The sequence below is a fragment of the Gnatocerus cornutus genome, chromosome 8 (genome assembly GCF_029298725.1).
Source record: "Gnatocerus cornutus isolate USDA-ARS CGAHR chromosome 8, icGnaCorn1.1, whole genome shotgun sequence".
In the NCBI taxonomy this organism is placed as follows: Eukaryota; Metazoa; Arthropoda; class Insecta; order Coleoptera; family Tenebrionidae; genus Gnatocerus; species Gnatocerus cornutus.
This window is the reverse complement of record NC_142240.1, coordinates 10,218,153-10,237,064: the sequence shown is the minus strand read 5'-3', so window position 1 is coordinate 10,237,064 and position 18,912 is coordinate 10,218,153. Positions and strand designations below refer to the sequence as shown.

Here is an 18,912-nt window from a genome sequence, read left to right as displayed (position 1 = left end):
TTGATTGTCGCGAGGTAAATAAAGAGCGCTTAAAAAACAATTTCTTTATTTCAAAAACATTTATAATACTTAGATGATCCATTAAATGAAAATATAACTTCATTTAGCGATGGACAAATAAAGCTACCTCTGTACAAATAAATATCGAATATAAATCGAGTGTATAGTTGAATGAACAGCGTTGTAACACAATGTCCCAGCGAGTAATGACAGTCTGACAACATATATCGACATTAAATTAGTACATTTTGTGTTGAAATATCCAATAATAACAACAGCACACAAAATATACTACACTGGCAGGCGGAGTAAAAATATATATCGTTTTATAACTCTTCGTTTTGGTAACAAAATTACAAGATCTGGTGGTGAGATGTGGTGAGAAGACTGCAAGGTACATAGCGGATAAGGTTTGCTTTACTATCATGAACATAGATCAGTCACAATGATATCTTATAATTATTAAGTAAAGCAACACAACATACATATCAATGATTTTTTCATTTTTTCTTGCCTATCTAAGATAAATTCGTTCATTTAATTTAAAATTATTAAAAAGGTAATAACTGGACTATATTTACAAATTTATTCTGATACCTCTGTCTAATGGCTCATCGATCATTCGAATATCGGGCTATTTAAAGCTCTAAGTTGTATTATAATACCGTTTCTATGCTGTTCCGAAACTGTGTTTCTTCTTTCTTTTTAATATCTAATAGTATTTTATGCAAATATTTACATTTCCGGGTTTGATGCAAATCGCTCGCTCCAACAGTCAGTCATGTTTCAAAAGTAGTTATAAAAAAGAGTTTCGGCGTCGCGATTCGCACCAACGCGTCAAATCACATACATATAGGTAACATATCGTAAATAAATAATATACATTTTGGCATCTTTGAAGTACATACACAAATAGACTTTGGTATTGGTATAAAATGTCTCACATTATCATGTAAGTTTAATTCTTGGTACATCACACTTAGTTAATTGAATATAGTTTCACTTTGTCTTTGTCTGGTCACTAGCATATTTCGCTCCACGAAAACCACCATCGTTCTTGGCAATTCTTCGTTTCTCTTTTTCTCCGCCGTTTCTTGGACGAGTCGCTTTGTTTCTTCGTAAACTTGATGTTGTACGGATCTTCAGCGAGTTCAGGATACAACAAAACGTCGTGGATGTAGTCACCTTCGTACGTCGATACGTAACCCAATTTCATCAGTTCTTCTATTTCTCCAGAAGACCATTCTACCGTTCCAGAAAAGCCGCTCTTTAATGCTTCTTTTTCTTTGTGCCATGCTTTTCGTATCGCCGACAATTTCGCGTGATGCAACAACCTCTGCTTTTCTTTTTCCATCGTCGTACCGTACCTTAGATTTACCACTGCATTTGCTCCATGGATTTTGACATCAAAGTAGTTGTTGCCGCTTCCATTCTCCTTTGCGATTTCGTGGAAGGTCGTGTTAACTTGTCCTTGTAACCTCTTTAATTGGCCTTTGTCGTCGTTGGCTTTCCATGTTTCTTCTTTGACAAAGTAGAAAGCGTCTTGTTGGGCACTATGAACCACGAAAGTAAACGGAAGAAGATATGATCTGTTGAAGACTGAAGTGTAAACGTCACGGTAGATAGCATTAGCTGCTGGGACACTCGACACGATGGCTTGACCCTGCGTGGTTTTGGAGACCAAGATACCTTTACCGAAAGGAGGATCTGAAGCAGCTCCTATTTTCTTGGGGACGAGGTCCATGACGTCAGTTTTGAGGGCTGATTTCGAGGGTGCCGATAAATCTTTAGCTGTGGTCATCTTTCGCGTGTTTAGATGAGCCAGGAAGCCTGATTGGATGTCGGTTGATGAAGAGTGCATGGTGAGTTGGCTGCTGAGGGTTTCTTTGGACGGATTCCAGAAGGTTGCCGGTTGGGTGAGAAGAGGAGGCATCCGGCCGCCGGGAAGATCATCGGGGAAGAGCTGAGGGGCGAGACCTTGCAGGTTATAGCCGATTTTGTCCAACCAATCCAAATGATCTGAAAGAATCGAATTATCACTGTGAAAACCACGAAGGTGATGTACCTGTGGGTCTGTTTCTATTCACACCCATGTTGATGGGGTCATTGCCGTTGAAGCGGTACAAATGGAGTTGAGTCGGGGTGGCGACGCGCTCGAGGACGTTTTCCCATAGAGGCGACATCCACTGACCGATAAGAGGGTCGTAGACTTTACCATTAGGCATGTGCACCAGTGAAGTGACCTAAAATCTCAAAGTTACAAAAGATTGAAAGATGGCGGATAAAAAACCTGATCGAGAAGGCCTCCACAGAAGTCTACCGGTAGGTAGAGGTACGGGTTTGAATCGTAGACGATATGGCCGTACGGCGAGCGCATTATCTCGCGAATTCCTTCGCCGTACTGGTTGAAGATCATAACGGGCGTGCCACACTGGTCCGTAGCCACGTAGTACTTGTGTCTGTAGACTTGGGCGTAGATTAAATGCCCCCTGTCGTCGTAGACCAAAGACATGAGTTTTCCGTCTCGGGGCGAGTAAATCTGGCTGACTTCGCGCGGTCTGTATTCGTTGTTATAGAAGAACTGGGTGACGTTGCCATAGTTGTCTTTACGCGCCGATAATCTGAGATTAAAGAGTTGGAGGAATTTTTAAAGAATGACTGAAACAAACCTGTCCAAGTGATCATAGAAATAACGAACATCGAAACGTCCTCTTTTTGTCGCGCGCACCAGCAGCCCTTTTGCATTATAGTGGAATTTTTCTTCACGGGCGTTTTGAACCACAAGACCGCGGCTGTCGTATTTGTATTGACCCTCACCGAATTTGATGATGCGATCCATGGCGTTGTATTCCATTGGTATGGTATTCCCTCTGTAATTCCAGATTTAGCGGCGTCAAAATCTCTGTTTCACTCACCTGTAGGTAAGGGACAACATGTTCCCATTATCGTCATATCTGAAGCCCCAGGGCTCTTGCGCTTCGACCCCCAACAACTGTCCGTCACAGTCCCAAGTGTAATTCTTGATGTTAGTGTAAGGATTAACACCAACATTCCGGGTGTAGGTCCTCGTTTGCGAGATCCTTCCGTGCATGTCATGATTGAATTCCATCCTGAACACCTCCATGCCATGAATAGTCAAAGCAACTTGCGTCTCCAAAAACCGCGAGCTTATACTTCTTGAAAAAAGAGCGGTTCCGTCGTACACTTGCGTCTCGTTGTTCTTCGGTTTATTAATTTTAAACAAACCAATCATTTCCAGAGCCCCACTCTTGAAATTGTACGCCAAGTTGTACTGCGGTAAATTCTGTCCTCCAATTCGTCCCTGCGCTGCTATTAATCTGTAATTATTGTCGTAGTCGTAGGTAAACTTGGCGTTGCTCAGTCCAGTTTTGGCACCAAAGTCGATCCTTTCTTCCATGAGTAATCCACCGATGTACTGATAGTCCCATCGGTATTCCAGATCTGGCTCGACGTGGGAAATCTGGCTGGGTAATCCAGAAGTTTCAGAGTAGTGGTACAGTGTTTTTCCGTCGCCGTGTACAACTTCCCTCAACCTTCCATTCGTGTTGTACCGATACACAACTCGAGCTCCTTCCCCCGGGAAAACAGTCTGTAGAAGTTGACCAGAATGGGAGAAATGTTGTAAGTACGCTCTTACACTCCCTGGAGGGGTGTAAGTGACCCGTAAAAAGCCCAAAGAGGGCTGCAAACTAAACGAATGTTTTGTTGCACTAGGTAATGTAACATGTCGTAACCCTCCATCATCGTCGTACGACAACGAAAAACTTCTTTGACTAGCTAATGTTATCTTCGCCAACATGTTCCAATCGTTGTATGTAAACATCTGCGTACCATCCAAACTACTCGTGATTTCTGACAGCAATCCGTGTCTGTCATAGCTATATTTCAACTCACTTGTCCCCCATTTCCACGCATCGATTCTGTTGAAGGTGTCGTATGATATGTTTAGTGTGTCCGCACCATTGTGTGGAATATATGCTAATGGCAACCCTGCAGGGTCGTATGTTATTGTCAATAATGGCAGTTTGTCGTGGTCGTAAAATATTTCTTTGCTTGTGAATTGGTCGAATTCGATGCAAAGGATTTTTGTATTGTTAACGTAGATTTCCCGATTGAGGGTTTGTTGAGGGTTGCGCACATCCCCGACGAGAGAGAACGCCGTCGACATGAAATTTTGGATGTCTTCGCCGAAGACTGTGGTCTGCTCTGACCACACAGGCAACATCTCGGCTTCTACAGGTAATGACACTTCAAGAAGAGGATGCCGAGCCACGGCGGCGATCTCCATGCGGCCACCCCAAGCGGAGTTCACCGAGACCGTGGAGTTGGTGAGAGTGACGGCCTCGGTCACCTCGGAATCGTCGATGATGATGACTTTCTTGTTGGCTTTCCCAGTGACTGTCAGCTGCGTTGGTGGTTTGCTAACAGTGATTTCTAGCCCTTCATCGTCTGCAATCTTCGAAGTTAATTCAAGTGTCTCTCCACTTGAAAGTATCACGCCTGTCGCTCTTCCGATCCAGTCGTACTGGTAAATGAAAGTCTCTCCGCCCTGCAAAAAAACCATTAAAACTTTTTTCGACTGTATCGAAACTCACCCCTGATCTACTGGTGAGAAGCCCCGAATTCATGTCGTAGTCCAGTTCTATCTCCGATCTCCCTTTTTCAGATAACTTAACCAAATACCCCACTCCTGATATTTTCAGTTCGGATTTATGGTCTTGTGTGTTTTCAATCGAACTAACGGCATTACTGTAATCCCTCAAGAACTGTATTTTATTACCGGAGCTGTCCGTAACAGTCGACAGTTTCCCAAAACTTGTATTTTTCGAATAGAGGAACGAATACCGCGTTTTATCCGATGCAAGGTCTTTAGTAGCGACATGTTGTCCGTATCGATTGAAAACATAAACTTCCCCAGCTGCAGGGTACGGGATTCTAAACTCCCCATTTTCATCATGCGTGGGTAAATAATGCTGTAACGCTAAAATATGTAGCGACCCTTGATCTGCCACGTGCAGAACTCCCCCAGGAGACACCGTGAGTGCTGAGATAGCTTGGAAACGCGCGTTTGACGATAATAGAGTCTCTGCATTGCTCGTGGTTTCGTCGGTGCTGCCACAGATGCAAGCTGGAGGAGGTTCACTAGCTCTGGGACTTATCGTCGTGGCGTTGGTTGAACAGTCACAGTTGTTTCTGGTACGGTCTTGAATTTTACCAGCGAAATGCGTGATTTTACCTGACGAGTCGATAAGGCGGACATAATTGACTTTGCGGGTGTCGGATTCGGCGATGTAGAAATCACCATTGGGTGAAAACGCCAGCGCGAGCACCGTGCCTAAGACATCGTCAGGTTGCGTTTTGGTCACGTTGTCCTCCCGGTGACAATGCAGCGGCGTCCCTGCCACAACTTTGATTTTCATATCAGCAGTGAGTTTGAGCACTAAACGGTCGTCGACGAAGTGAAGAGAGCCATCGAGGGGGCTCAGAGCCAGCCCCGTGGGCCATTGGAGCTGCGCCTAAATCACGGAAATGGCTAAATGGTTATTGTTAGGAAATTCCTTACTTGGTTGGCAGGCAGCGCCCCGTGACACGGAATGGGGCTCCAGTGGTTATGGTGACCATGATTACCAATCAGCGTATGAATTATCCCTTTGGGATCCACTGCTCTGATGTTGGTCCCATCAGCGATATACATAGTTTTGTCAGCAGCAATAGCTAGGCCCTTGGGATGAGCTAAACGAGCATTTTTTGCTGGACCTTCATCGCCGCATTGACTATCGTCCCCAGGTATGCATCGTTCACCGTTACCGACGACCTGCATATAATTTGTCACCAGAGAGTTTTTAGCGTAAATGGGTGACTTACCGGTTCGCTGTTAATGCTGGGGTCTTGCACCGGCTCGAGGGATAAGACTTTGAGAATCTGGTGCTTCTCGGGGTCAGAGACGTACAAGTGGCCGTCGGCGGGGGAAATGGTTAAGTAGTATTGGTAGGCAACTTGTGTGGCCCTGCAATGAGGAGGCTAAAATTATTAGTTTTCCCCATTTTATAAATTTTAAAAGCCACCTGAAGCATTTCAAAATTTGAATACTGCAAGGGGTGGAATTTTTAAAATATTTTTTTACGTAATGAATATCAAATAGTATTAAAAAACCAAATTAGGCAAGGCAAACCTAGAAGGGTTGCTGTAAATCCAATTAATATTAAAATTAATAAAACTTCCGAAAAAGTGGGGTTGTTAAATGCCTCCACGCAATGCGCTTACCTCAATTGGAGGACTGTGTACACATTTCCCTCAGGAGTGATCCTCCTCACTAAATTAAAATCACCGACGTAGATACTCCCATCGGGACCACTGGCCAATGACCCTGGCGTTAACAATTTAGCATCTTTCGCTGGTCCTCCGCATTGTCCAGGACAGTCCAGCGATCTCTGGAGGCCTGTCCCCATCACGACATTAACAGTTCTTGGATACTGTTTAAAGTGCAGAGTCGAACCATCTCCTTTTTGTAAAATACCCTCGTGGAAATTATAGTGGTGGTGGATATCCAACCCCCACCCGCCGATATCGGAAATATCGACGTCGAACCCTTTCAGATCCGCAGTTTGTGTCTCCCAGATTGGTTCGACGCAACTTGAGTGTTGATAACCAATCGAAACTTTGGCTTGGGCGATCCCGTAGACTTTTTGCTTGTAAACGTTTCTTTTGTTCCAAGCAAAGATGTGAAGTAAGTCAGGGTCGGCTTCGTAAGTTTTGACGTGCAACGAGCCCTCGACTTCCACTCTTACATGGACGTGGGTTAAAGTTGGAGGTATAGAATCACCCGTCAGCCGCATGTAAATCGTGCTTAGATAGCCCGTAGCTTGCGAACTTTGGTACATCAAATGCAAGTCGGATCCGGGAATGGGTATAGACTCTTGCACAATTTGAGTTTCGGCGAAAATAACGCTTCTTCCGGGCAAACCGCCGACTGCTTCTGGCATCCAAGTTCCGGTGATTACAGGTTTCAGCAGTTCCGGATCGTGGTCATCACAGGTGCTCGGTAAAGTTCCGGTGGACCCAAAGAGAGAGCGGGAAACCCCCGGAAAGTTGATGGCAGGGTTCCTGCTGAGGAAGCTTTAACTTGGGATTAGAAGGTTAGTTAAGGTTATTTCGTACCTGGTGTGGAGGTTTGACACGTCCGAATCATCATTGAGCTGCATGTGGACAGGTGGAAGGACCACGATTTGATTCCAAGGGACGAAAACGGTGCGTGTCAAGGGTTTGAAGGGCGATCTTTGGAACTGGAGGGTTACTGCGCCGCCTCCGTTTACCAGCACATCGAACCTGACATTAAAAATGCAAGACGTGGGATCGAGACAATTAAATTATTAAAGAAATTAGATTTCCCAGAGCGAGCAGTCTCTTTCTGTTAAAGCCGGAAAGACACTAATTAACGACACTATTGCTATTCTCCGGAGTTTATTTTATTAGGTGTTTAATTGCTCGGGTGGATTCTATGAATTTTAAGGGCAGCCTTTGGCGATCACAAACTTAGAAGGGTTGTTTACTTGACAATGACAAAAACAGGGTATAATCAAAAGTAACTATATTTCATCAAACTGAGTTAATTAATTTTTCACAATTGACAAAGCCACGAGCAACCCTTAATAATGCATCAAAGCATTTTAAATAGTGAACCCTCAAAACCCAGTCAGGTAAATAAATAAACAAACACCCTGTAGCTTAACACAGCACAGTGAGTCACATCAAAGTAATGGATTTTACTGTAATTTTCCAACGCATAACAACTTGTGACAAACTAATCCGAAGAACGCTTTGTACGCTTTATTAATTAATCATCAAACATTGCTTCCTTTAATAGGAAATGCGATTTAATTAACACAAGGAGGCAATTAGCTGCAACAATAAATATTATGTCGGCGTGGAGATCTGTTTAGTATTTTGTGATCAGCCTGTACATAATTAATTCGAGAAAAACTCCAAGGATTTGTACATCCGGCGATCGTGGGGGAAATCCGGGACTAAATCCGCGAATTAATGGGGGGAGGGGCTTTAAATATGTATGATATTCACGAGAGTCTATTAGAAATGCTAACAATAACTTGCAGAGCGTCCCTTAAGCCGACATGATTTAGTTCCGACGTGCTTGAGCTCTGAAACAAAATGATCTTAGAGGAGATTCTTTTTGTTGCTTAGATTTTTTCGTGCTTTTTTAGTTAAAAGAAGCTTGCATAGCATAAAGTGTCTTCTGTATGTCAAAGGTTGCAAAATTCTGCAGCGAAGGGTCGCTCCCCAAATGGATGAATTATTCATAATTTTGACAAACTGCATTGTTCTAAAATTTGTTGCGAAATTCTATTTCTTTTCTATACAAGAAAACGAGTGTTTTCTTCTTCTGATCCGCCTTTAACGAGAAACAGACTGCCAACACCCGAAACAGGAAAATAAAGCACTTACCATCCTCCTTGCCTGGTTAAAGTGAATCCAAACCTCGATTCCCTATCGACGGAAACTCTTATCCCGACAATTCCAAGTCCTTGAGGTGTTACAACTTGACCTCTCATTACTGCTACACGGCTGTTAACAAATTCCGGTAAGCAAACGTCGAACTCGTACAAATCCGAGACGTTCGCAATCTCAAAAAGGAAAAGATGAGAACAAGCTTTGAGAGTGCAAAGTCGCTTCGTAGCTCTAAATACCCAATTATTACAAAGCACCCGATTTTAAGTTCGAAGCACAACCGATCCATCGATCGATCGTGTTAATCATGCACCGTTCCCAGCATTGATAAAAGCCGTAAATATAAGCTGTGTTTTGCTGCAATAATGATTTTACAGCACAATAAAATGGAACAGGTGGAATTAATCGCACGTGTTGCAAAACTCGGAACGATTTTATTGTCGCCGCTCTTCATTATTACAACAACGATGTCCAATGTGCAGGCATTGTTCCACCACTACGTAATCATGAAAATAATTTAAAAATTTATAACATCGAAGTACCATAACACCAAAAGTTTTAATGGGTTTCTCAATTTCGTGCCGACCGGCGGAGGACGGCGAAAGACACACTTGCTGAGAACTGAATTCTCCTCTTTTCAAAAAACACTGCTGCAAAATGAAGAAATTACACATTTAAACAGAATTTTACGATTTAGTAGCCAAAGCAGAAAGTTTTCTAACATTTTCATAGCCGATAACTTTTACAAGTTTCAAAGTTTCACATTAAATTTTAATAAGTAATTTTTTTCAGGTTCTTCGCCGAGTCCGGTCAGCGATTCTCAACAAGTTCAAGGAGTTTTTAGTTGGTTGAAGTTGTGGCTACGTCGATTTTTTTCAAGTTGAAGACTGTCAACTTGGTAATCGATTTTTCGAGATAATAATAAATATGACACTAACAATATGAGGCGCTAGACAGGGTTGGCAAAAAAGAGAAATTACCTACCTTGCGACTTTCCTAAAATTGACAATTTAGTTAACGACATGGCACCTCAAAAGTTAGTTACATTTTTTAGTGGGCAGTGTGTCGTTCGCCGCTTTGGATTTCACATAGATGCGAATCCGGTCGGTATGAGTGTATATGGTGGTCGATCAAAATGCAACGATGCAAAAGAGGGCACTGGTGTTGGGTGGGTGTAAAGGACAGGTTGCACAGAGGTCGCGGGTAACTGACAATGACACGAAGACAGAGGAGGGACTTCGGCCGAGCCGTCATTTATCCGTAAATACATTTTAATAGGTGTACAATGTTGTTTCTCAGTTGGCGCGTCGTTTTGGTGTCCGTCGATGGTCACGTTTCATTGCAGCGCACTACAAATCGCAACGGGACAACGTGTCGTGTAATCGGACGTCCTGTTCGATTGCAATTTATAAAACGCCGATGATGATTTGATGTGTGTGTCGAGCTTCGGGAGACATGATTGATTCATGGTATGATAATGAATGTGGACGAGTCACAAATGGCGTAGCGACAGAGACAAGAGCTGAAACATTCAATGCAACGGAAAAAAACGAAGATCTCTTACGGATGTGCGTAAAAGATCCGGGGATGATAACGAAGCATGAAATGAACAAACATGTAAAGAGTACATAAAATGTCGGACAAAAACAAAATGAGGATGGAGGCACGTGGGGAGCGCAGGCTACAGGCAGCACACGGACAGACGAACAGACAGACAGACAGAACATGGGGAGATGCTGCCACTTACCGCGGTGTAAAGGAATTCCAGAACTCGCTACAAGTGAAGGTTGCACCAGCGACATAGGGGACACAGAAGACAGGACAATTACTAACCACACGGCAATACTCTGCGGCGACGCCCGGAACGACGCCGAGCGTCGCTGCACGTACTACGTAAGCGGAGGTCGTCGCGGCGGAGGGCTATATTGGCGTCTCCGTCGGGACGGCCCGGGTACATGTTCGAAACGGACGCACTCACTCACACCTTTCCGTGACGACACAACACAATCACAATCTTAGCTACAGACAATGACAGACACAAGTTAGCAAAGGTCTACTAGCAAACAAACAAACATATATAATGTATATGTAAAAAAAACGGACGGACGCAGAAGCGGGCTAAGAACGTGAAACAACATTGGCTGCTCAACTTGTGTCCGCCACCGGCATGATACGTACCTAAGGCTATGGGTCGTACACATTACCAATAAAAACCAACATCTATCAGCTATCATTATCTCAAAGTAAAAACTAAAGACTGAGTCTCGGCGGTGTATAAATCGCGCCGAAAAGCGGACGCTACGTCCGCATCTGAGCGACAGACTCGGGCTTCGGAGACGGGGAGACGCACACAGGGATTCAGACAAGACAAGACACAAATGATTTCCCGGAGAATTCCGGGCGGATTGGGGGTATCGGACAGGGGGGATGGGGCTCCGCTGGGGGTGTGCGGTGCCCGAGCAAAGCGGCCAGCGAGTGTCCGCCGACCTCCGACTCAACGTGCAGAGCTGATTTCCTGTGAGCCGCATTTGAATGGTCTGCGTGACTAGATTTCTGCTCTTTAAGCTCTAAGACATCACTCGACACACTGCGCCATCGCCGACCACTTACCTCTCGGTGTATTCATCCATGTGGGAATACGACTGCACGGAATTTTCTTCGATCAGGAACTTGACACGTTGATAGAACGACGCCGTCACCGATGGCGGCTGCTTCCTCAAAAGTACTTCCACGGGATCGTTGCTTGATAGACACATGATGTGGTCTGTGCAGCTGGAGTGCGTGCAACACTCGCTGTCCGAACAATCCGTCATTCCGTCTGGCAAACAACACAAATCGTTCAACACGTGCAGAATACATCATGCGAGGGTGAGATAGCAACAAAGACACCCTCTATATCAAGGACGACGACCTGCATACGCCAATTTTTCCGCAAACAGCACTTATTTTCTGCTGACTTTCTTTTTATTCGAGACGAGAAACAAATATCGCTCCAATGAAATGTTATATTAAATTTCAAACAGTCAAACTATTTAAATTTACAAAATGTTTTATCTCACAGGTTTTATTTTTCAATCGATTTATTCCAACTAGAAAACAAAGTTTATACATTAACCTGCAATAAAGATGACGATTCTGATAAACTTAAGTCATTAAGGAAAATTACCCTCCGATGAGAGACGAAATTTTGCTAGATACTGGAAATTGGAAAATATTTGTTCACAATATAAAAATTTATATAAACTGTCTCTTTTCGACCACAACATTCCAGATTGGAGGTGTTGATATTATACTTGTGCTGTAAGCAAGTAACTCCTCAAATTTCATTACCATAATGTGAAAATTACCAGAATAACAAATTTTTATTCAAAACATTTAAAATTTTAATTTGTTCGCAAAAAAGTTTTTTTTGCACCACAACTTTTCAATTTAGTGGAGTTGATACTTGTGCTCAATATAACACTCACAAATGTCATTATCAGAATTTCAAATTTTTGTTTTTAAAAAATTGAAATTTTTAGTCATCTCCCAAACAAAAATTTCCAAAAACTGTCTCACTTGCAGTACAACTCACCAGTTTGTTTTTTGATACTCGTGCTTTAATGAAGTAACTCCCCGAATTTCATTACCATAGAGTGAAGATAACCAGAATTACAACTTTATATTTAAAAAAAAGCAATTTTAGTTCGTTCGCAAAATAAAAATTTATAAAAACTGTTTGTTTTCCACTATGACTTAAATTAGTGCAGTCGATACTCGTGCTCAAAATAATAAAACCTCTATTTATTTTTAACTTCCGGACTTGCATGTTTTACTATCGACTCTAGGAAAAACATTATGATTTTTTTTAATTTTTATTGTACTTAATATGCAGAGGTGTTGTGAGCCCATAAATGACAAAGCCCCCTTACACGTACAGGTTATTTTTCATTTACCCTTTATAAAGAATAATAATTACCCCCAACGAAATAGCGCTCCGGAATTTCAACAAGTATATGCCTCTATAATTGAAATTTATTTCTGTTCTTAAACTGCAGAAAAAACCTTTTTCGTCCCTCAATGCTCACGATAATAACGTCATCAATCATCGCTCAAGCGCTATCGTAGCTTCAACATAAACATGAGGCAGTTGTAACCAGATTTGTGCAGGGTGTCACTGCGCCTCTGTAATGCAAGTCACGTCCAAGAGCCCCCACACATGACAGGCAATAAAACAGGGAGTATCAAATGTATTTTTTCCATCGACTAAAAACTTTAAAGTAATGTTTTTAGACACCCCATCGAATTTCGTCTTCGTCAAAGCGTAACATTTTTAGGGTAACATCCGTAAATTAGAGAGGCAGGTGAATGAGGAAGAAAAGCAGAAAGGGGTTAGCGGGAAAGTGATGCGATTTTGCGAGTTTGATCAATAAAGCGGTTGGTAGAGGCACGAATTGAAAGGGAGAAAAATTGAAAGAACCCAAAGAGGGAGTTATGACTACAACGATAAGGGAGAGAAACGTTACCGTGATCGTTGTCCACGTCGTCGTTGCAATTCATTTCTAGAGGAATGCTGCAATCGGAACCCGCCCATCCTTGGATGCACACGCATTTGTAGAGACCTTCTTCGAGGGTGCATTGACCATGACCGGAACAGCCGTTTTCGCAACCAGCTGAAAAAGACACGGAAATTCACAAGCAATTACGATGAAAGTAAAGCCCGTTTCGTGAAGCATGCTGAAATGATAATTACACGTAGAGAACGTATTAATTTCCACGGTTAGATGGAGCTAGCGCGTGAGAATAGAGATGAGGAAGCTATGTGAGATAAGTAAATTAGTTTTCGAGCGTAAACGTAAGTAGATATCAAATTGTTACTTCTGGACCCAAATTGTAGATTATACTCTGTTCTATTGATATCTACTAACGTTATAATCCTGTGAAAGGGTTGCAAAGTACTCACGGAGGGTGCAATGCCGCCCGTTCCAACCCTGGGAACACACGCAGGTTCCGTTTCTGCATTGCCCGTGTTCCTGACATCTGGGGTCGCAGGGAAGTTGCTCGCATCTTGGGCCTGTCCATCCGGGATCGCATCGACATTTTCCGGAGTCGCAACGACCATGGGGGCCACAATCCAAGTTGCACAGAGCTGGAAATACATCAAACATAACACGACATCCCCAAGGAAAACGCTTAAGAGGATATTTTTTCTTTACTTGATGATGATACTAAAAATAGCAATGTGTGGGCTCGAAGTCGAGACTGATAAAAAATTCATTGCCCAATAAGACAAGTTGTTTCAGATTTGTGGGAGTTTCAGTTTCCAGAGAAAAATTTGACTTTGCGCTAGATCCTCTAGTTGCATTTACCCTGTGGCCTTTCTTATTATTATCAGTCCCCGCGTTTAGGGAAAGCCATAAAGACATTAAGGTGCCTTAACACCGCCTCTCCGATGGCCTGTTCGATATAACGCCTCGTAAAAGTCGAGGGTGAGAAGAGGAGTTGGCAAACGCCAGCTGGATGTTTTTATGTCGCTTAATGATCTCGGGAAACTTTTTTCATCTCGCAGATTGGTATTCAGTTGGCGAGAACGTCCTAAAAACAATATGAGTTTTTCCTCACCTTGGGAGCAGTCAAGACCCGTCCAGTGTCTATTACAGATGCACTTTGCGGCTTCCAAGTCGTACACCCCATGATCTGAACAAGTGGGGAGACATTTGTGGACCTGCTCGTCGATGACATCGCATCGTGGACCCTTCCAGCCGGCTTTACAATAACACTGGCCGTGGACACAAGCGCCATGCTCCGAGCAGGTGGGATCTTCACAGTCAGGTTCTTCACACGTTTCTCCTTTCCATCCCGGTTTGCAATGGCAGGAGCCGCGAACGCATTGACCGTGACCAGAACAATCGGCGACGCGACAGTCGCTCTCGGGAATGTCACATTCGGCGCCTTTCCAACCCTCTTCGCAGTGGCATAGACCACCGCCGTATTGGCCATGTCCGGAACACAGGACTGGGCAGACACCTGGAACGCAATAATTAGCTGGATGGAAACAAAAGGGTATTGTTTTCGAAATGAAGCTAATAGATCTCTGAAATTTTGGTTATAAAATCGAACGGTGAAAGCTCTTGTGTTGTCTTTTTTGTACTTGAATAAACAATTGTTATTATGATTAGTAAAATGGTGGAAATGTGGAAGTTCAGCGATCGATGCGTCGCCAACCGTCGTCGTTATTAATGGCGGTTCTGTTTGTCCGAGAGCTTCGTAATGGAATTGGGAACAGAGCGGTAGATAAAGTAAATACTCACTCTTAGAGCAGTCGATCCCTTGAAAGCCGTCGATGCAATCGCACTTGCCCAGGTAGCAGGATCCGCGCCCTGAACAGTCGTTAGGACAAGTCGTGCTGACACCCTCCGCTTCGGAAATGATCAAAGATACACTGTGCGGCTGAAGTTCGTCGTTATAGACCGACAGGAACCAGCGGCCCGTGTCCAAATATTGCAGGAGACTGACGTTAACCAGCATCGGTTCCATATCGGCTTCCCGTTTCGCAATCACGTGTTCATCGATAGCTAACCCTAGATCCAGAGTGGGATGGGGTAAATCCGTCGATAAATCCGTTGGATAAGTTAGTTTAATGTTGTGAGGCACGTAGAAGGGTCCTTTCGGCTCGGAGTCAGCCAGGATCTTCCTTGTACCCTCGTACGAGTTGGAGATGCTGTCCAAGACATCAGTTCTCGCGTTCCGATTCTCGTAAGCAAACCTAAACGGCGCGACGTCATCCTCGTCGTCATCATCGTCAACTTGTCGCTTCCTCAGTCGATGATCTAACCTCCCTCCTTTGATAAACTCTACGAAGTCATACTGCGTCACGCTCGGCGCTACGTTCCGCCGTCCGAACACGGCGAAGTTTGCGCCCCAAGGCAGTGTGAAATTAAATCGGATAAATGCCGGCTGTTTGTTCCGGAACTCGGAATTCCAGAATTGATATGGTGGTATCGTCACCGTGTGCAGCGTGTTGAGTTCCCTCTGTTCTAACAGCGGCAACGGCGGCCATTGTGTCTGCGGTTGGCTGCGTTGTTGCGGTGGCTGCAGAGAGCTGTGTTGCGTTGTGGCGCTTGAATGCTCTGCAGTACTCGTCGGGAGGGATTCTAAAAATGAGACATTTTGATTCCTGCCGACGCCTCGCGTCGTCGTACCTTCGGTTGGCATTTGCGTCGACACGGAGCCTTGTGTCATTTGGTCGTGGGTTACGTCTTTCACGTCTTGCACTAGAATGCAGTTCGATGGATCCATGTTCGGTTTCATTGAACTGACAGCTGCGGAGGGGTCAACCGTTAATGGGCATAAACATGCAGATAATTGTGAGCCGCACCGTGGAAAATAGGAAAAGCGGCGTTTCAAGTAATAATCGAACACCTGTATTGGGGTGGTAACTTTCGAAATTACCAATCACTAAAAATTCGTCACGCTCATTACCCCTGAAGCTTGCATATTTCCCACAGTATCAATCAAACCATGACTTGTTGCAGCTTCCGTACAATTTATTTGATTCCCATCATTCCCGGACATAAAACCAAACCGTTCCGGCATTACTTCGATCAGTGCGCGAGTTCTTGTTACGCCAATTTTCGCGATATACAGGGTACAATGTACCCATTTAACGGTTATGTTTAGATATAAAATGGCTCGGGCAATCCCTGAAATTTACAATGCGGCACGTTACAACAAATCACGGCGACAACAAAGACCCGTAAAATCCATTTAACTACCTGCGAAATACGCCAACATGGCGGTTAAAGCGACCGCCAACAGGATCAAGCCGATGCTGAGACACTTCCATGAACATCGGTGTTGACATCTTTTGTCGATGTGGAACCTGGACGGGGAATACGGCGAGTAATGTGGAGGATGGGCTGATTGAGCCGGGCGAAGGGGGAACACGGGCATCACCAGAGGTGACTGCTGAGGACCCCCTTGGAGAGTGTTGCTGCTAGCAGGGAGCTGCTGCGAAAGCTGCGTCTGCTGCAGACCCGGAGCGAGTCTGGAAAGCAAAAAAAATTATGCCGACCACATCAAAATACCAATTAACATAAATCATTGATTGTTTAAACGAGTAATTTGGTTCATAGACAGATAATTGATTAATTTGATATATTACTCTATATTGGATTTTAATGACGGAAGGCTATCCATCATTTTTTTCAACAAAATATTCCAATAGTTAAAAAAATTGTCAATAAATCTCTGTGTTGGTTTTGATGTCTGATTTTATTATGAACTGTCTCGTTATGTTTTATTTGAAGTTTCCCGAGTCGAAAACGCTGATGCTTTTTATGGCAAAAAGAACTCGACAGCCCATAAAATATTCCCAGAGAAAATCAGAACGACTTAATAAATTATGTATAAAAATTAATAATGCATTGAGGATACTGTTGCTTCTGGTAAAATATTTCTCTAGGTTGTTTCATTGAAATGTTTTTTTAAACGACCTTTTCTGTGTAATTAGAGACGATAGAAAATTAAAATCCTGCCGATTTTGTAATGGGATTTCTTTCTGTGTTAATTAGGTAAGCGATCTAAAAACAAGTTTTCTATTTCTCATGTAAAAGTAGTCAGTGAAATAAAATATTTACAAACCCTGCTTGAACTTTGGCATTTCCCGGCGCATCCACCATTTGTGAGTATCGCTCTCCGACAACAAGCATTGTCTTTGAGCTAAAAAAGAAAGAATTTGTCGGTGGTATTTGCGGCGCGAAGTCAATAGTCGGATGCCGCACTTGTCCTATTGTTCGCAAGATCTAAGGAAACTTGACGGTCTTGTACAAATGTTTAACGAGCCTAGAGTTCTAAGCAGTCTTCATCAATTTTGCAGCGTTCTCATATGAATTTTAATGCGTTTTTTGTATCCTTCGGCTGTTGAGCGTCTGTTTCAGCAGCCGCAAAAGACAAACGCGACCAAATTCAATTAAAACTTTTTATTTACACCGTTCTCGCCTCAAAAGTAGTGGTAGTTTTCCCCACCGAAGGTGCGACGTCTCCAGGATGCAATTCTAAACAAATCTAATTAAACTTGGTCGAATAATTCCGAACAAAAGGCCACGATGAAAGTAAATGGGAGTTGAAATGATTTCACGGTGGTTGATTCGGCCGTCTGTGCGACACACGAATGGAATATTGCATTACAGTTGACGAACCGATCGGTGGTGGAAATAATCGCATGGGACACCCCACCATTAAACATGTAATGTGAATCAAACACTGCTCAAAAATCCAATCTATGCTGATCTGATTCGGTGCAATGACACGAACGGACGGCTCTACTTTAATCCCGAAGAGACCCGACTTGACTAGGTTTGGGACTTGCATGCACTGATTACGTTGGAGATGTGGGCTCTGGCTTATGAATGCACCCTCTGATATTAAAAACTTGGACAAATTGGATCCGAGGCTAGGGGGGATAATCTCATCGGGTTGCAGGAAATACCATTAATACAAGGTGCAAGTCATCAAAATGATGTTATTTTTAATCTCGAAAAAAAAGTTCTGTCAATTCCATTTATATCTATTAGTTTATGATCACAAATCAGCGAAAACCAATCAAAAATGCAATCACAGTGATTGAACGAAGTCCCATTAAAATAATTCTGTTTACGCGTCACTCTTAAATTTGATTTATTTTAGTTTCTAGTTTATTTAAAATGTTTCGGGGATGCAGAGTGGCAGCAACAAGTTCACCTGGCAACATAAATTTGCTTTTATTTAATTACGCGAGTTTTATGACTTGATTAGCATTAATTTAACAGAATTTGTATTAGCGCCGGGGTACTTTTTTATTGTTTGTATCCCATGAAACCGTACAATGTGTCTAGACTTGGATTGGATACGTTTTTTTCCAGCTGTATTTATTTTCACGTCCCCTTTCAGATATTGTTTTCCAATTGTCTAACGTTTAAAAGTGTGTATCCCTAGTTTAATCTGACGTCAATTGTGCCCCATTTTGTCCGTTTTTTCCCCAATACCATGTCAATTTTTGCCGCTTTCTGACTCACCATATCCGATGCATCGTTATTGCTTATGAAAATGCAATTACACGACCGACTGCCCCCAAGCCCGATGTCCCAGAAATCCAATATAAATAAACCATTGATACAAATTGCTTTTATTCCGCTATCAAATTTGCATGATAACGGGCATGCAGCCTCAATATTAATATGCATTAGATCTGTTGTAATTATTCGGTTAAAGATTTTTCGTTTTACATAATCACTGGTTTTACAGTCGGCTGTAAAACAACAAAGACTTCTTTATTAGTTTGATCAATTAGGCTATAAATCCAATTGAAAGGTCATTGCGACCAATAAAGAGCAATTTGCTGCTCCGGGGACAAACAACTCGTTTATCATCCAACGAATCAAACTTTCAAGTGCCGTAAAAATATCGCCC

The 18,912-nt window shown here is 43.1% G+C and overlaps 1 protein-coding gene across 7 annotated transcripts in view; it reads right to left on the bottom strand.

Moving 5' to 3' along the window:
* Window positions 1–29: 29 nt before the first annotated feature.
* Window positions 30–18,912, bottom strand: part of Ten-a (Teneurin-a transmembrane protein) — a 117,967-nt gene continuing 99,084 nt past the window's right edge. For 4 of the 7 annotated variants that reach the window (XM_088044292.1, XM_088044297.1, XM_088044295.1 and 1 more), the window contains 19 exons: window positions 16,239–16,510; window positions 15,666–15,785; window positions 14,775–15,617; window positions 14,086–14,490; window positions 13,427–13,612; window positions 12,990–13,136; window positions 11,095–11,302; window positions 10,232–10,258; window positions 8,482–8,601; window positions 7,180–7,347; window positions 6,286–7,137; window positions 5,887–6,028; window positions 5,585–5,836; window positions 4,617–5,537; window positions 2,916–4,570; window positions 2,670–2,870; window positions 2,291–2,621; window positions 2,066–2,243; window positions 30–2,019 (listed from right to left, as the gene is read on the bottom strand). In XM_088044292.1, the coding sequence (XP_087900418.1) occupies window positions 1,022–2,019; window positions 2,066–2,243; window positions 2,291–2,621; window positions 2,670–2,870; window positions 2,916–4,570; window positions 4,617–5,537; window positions 5,585–5,836; window positions 5,887–6,028; window positions 6,286–7,137; window positions 7,180–7,347; window positions 8,482–8,601; window positions 10,232–10,258; window positions 11,095–11,302; window positions 12,990–13,136; window positions 13,427–13,612; window positions 14,086–14,490; window positions 14,775–15,617; window positions 15,666–15,785; window positions 16,239–16,510 (8,026 nt within the window). In that variant the 3' untranslated portion in view covers window positions 30–1,021. The remainder of the gene's footprint in view (window positions 2,020–2,065; window positions 2,244–2,290; window positions 2,622–2,669; window positions 2,871–2,915; window positions 4,571–4,616; window positions 5,538–5,584; window positions 5,837–5,886; window positions 6,029–6,285; window positions 7,138–7,179; window positions 7,348–8,481; window positions 8,602–10,231; window positions 10,259–11,094; window positions 11,303–12,989; window positions 13,137–13,426; window positions 13,613–14,085; window positions 14,491–14,774; window positions 15,618–15,665; window positions 15,786–16,238; window positions 16,511–18,912) is intronic. The other 3 variants (XM_088044294.1, XM_088044299.1, XM_088044293.1) reach the window with 2 other exon arrangements.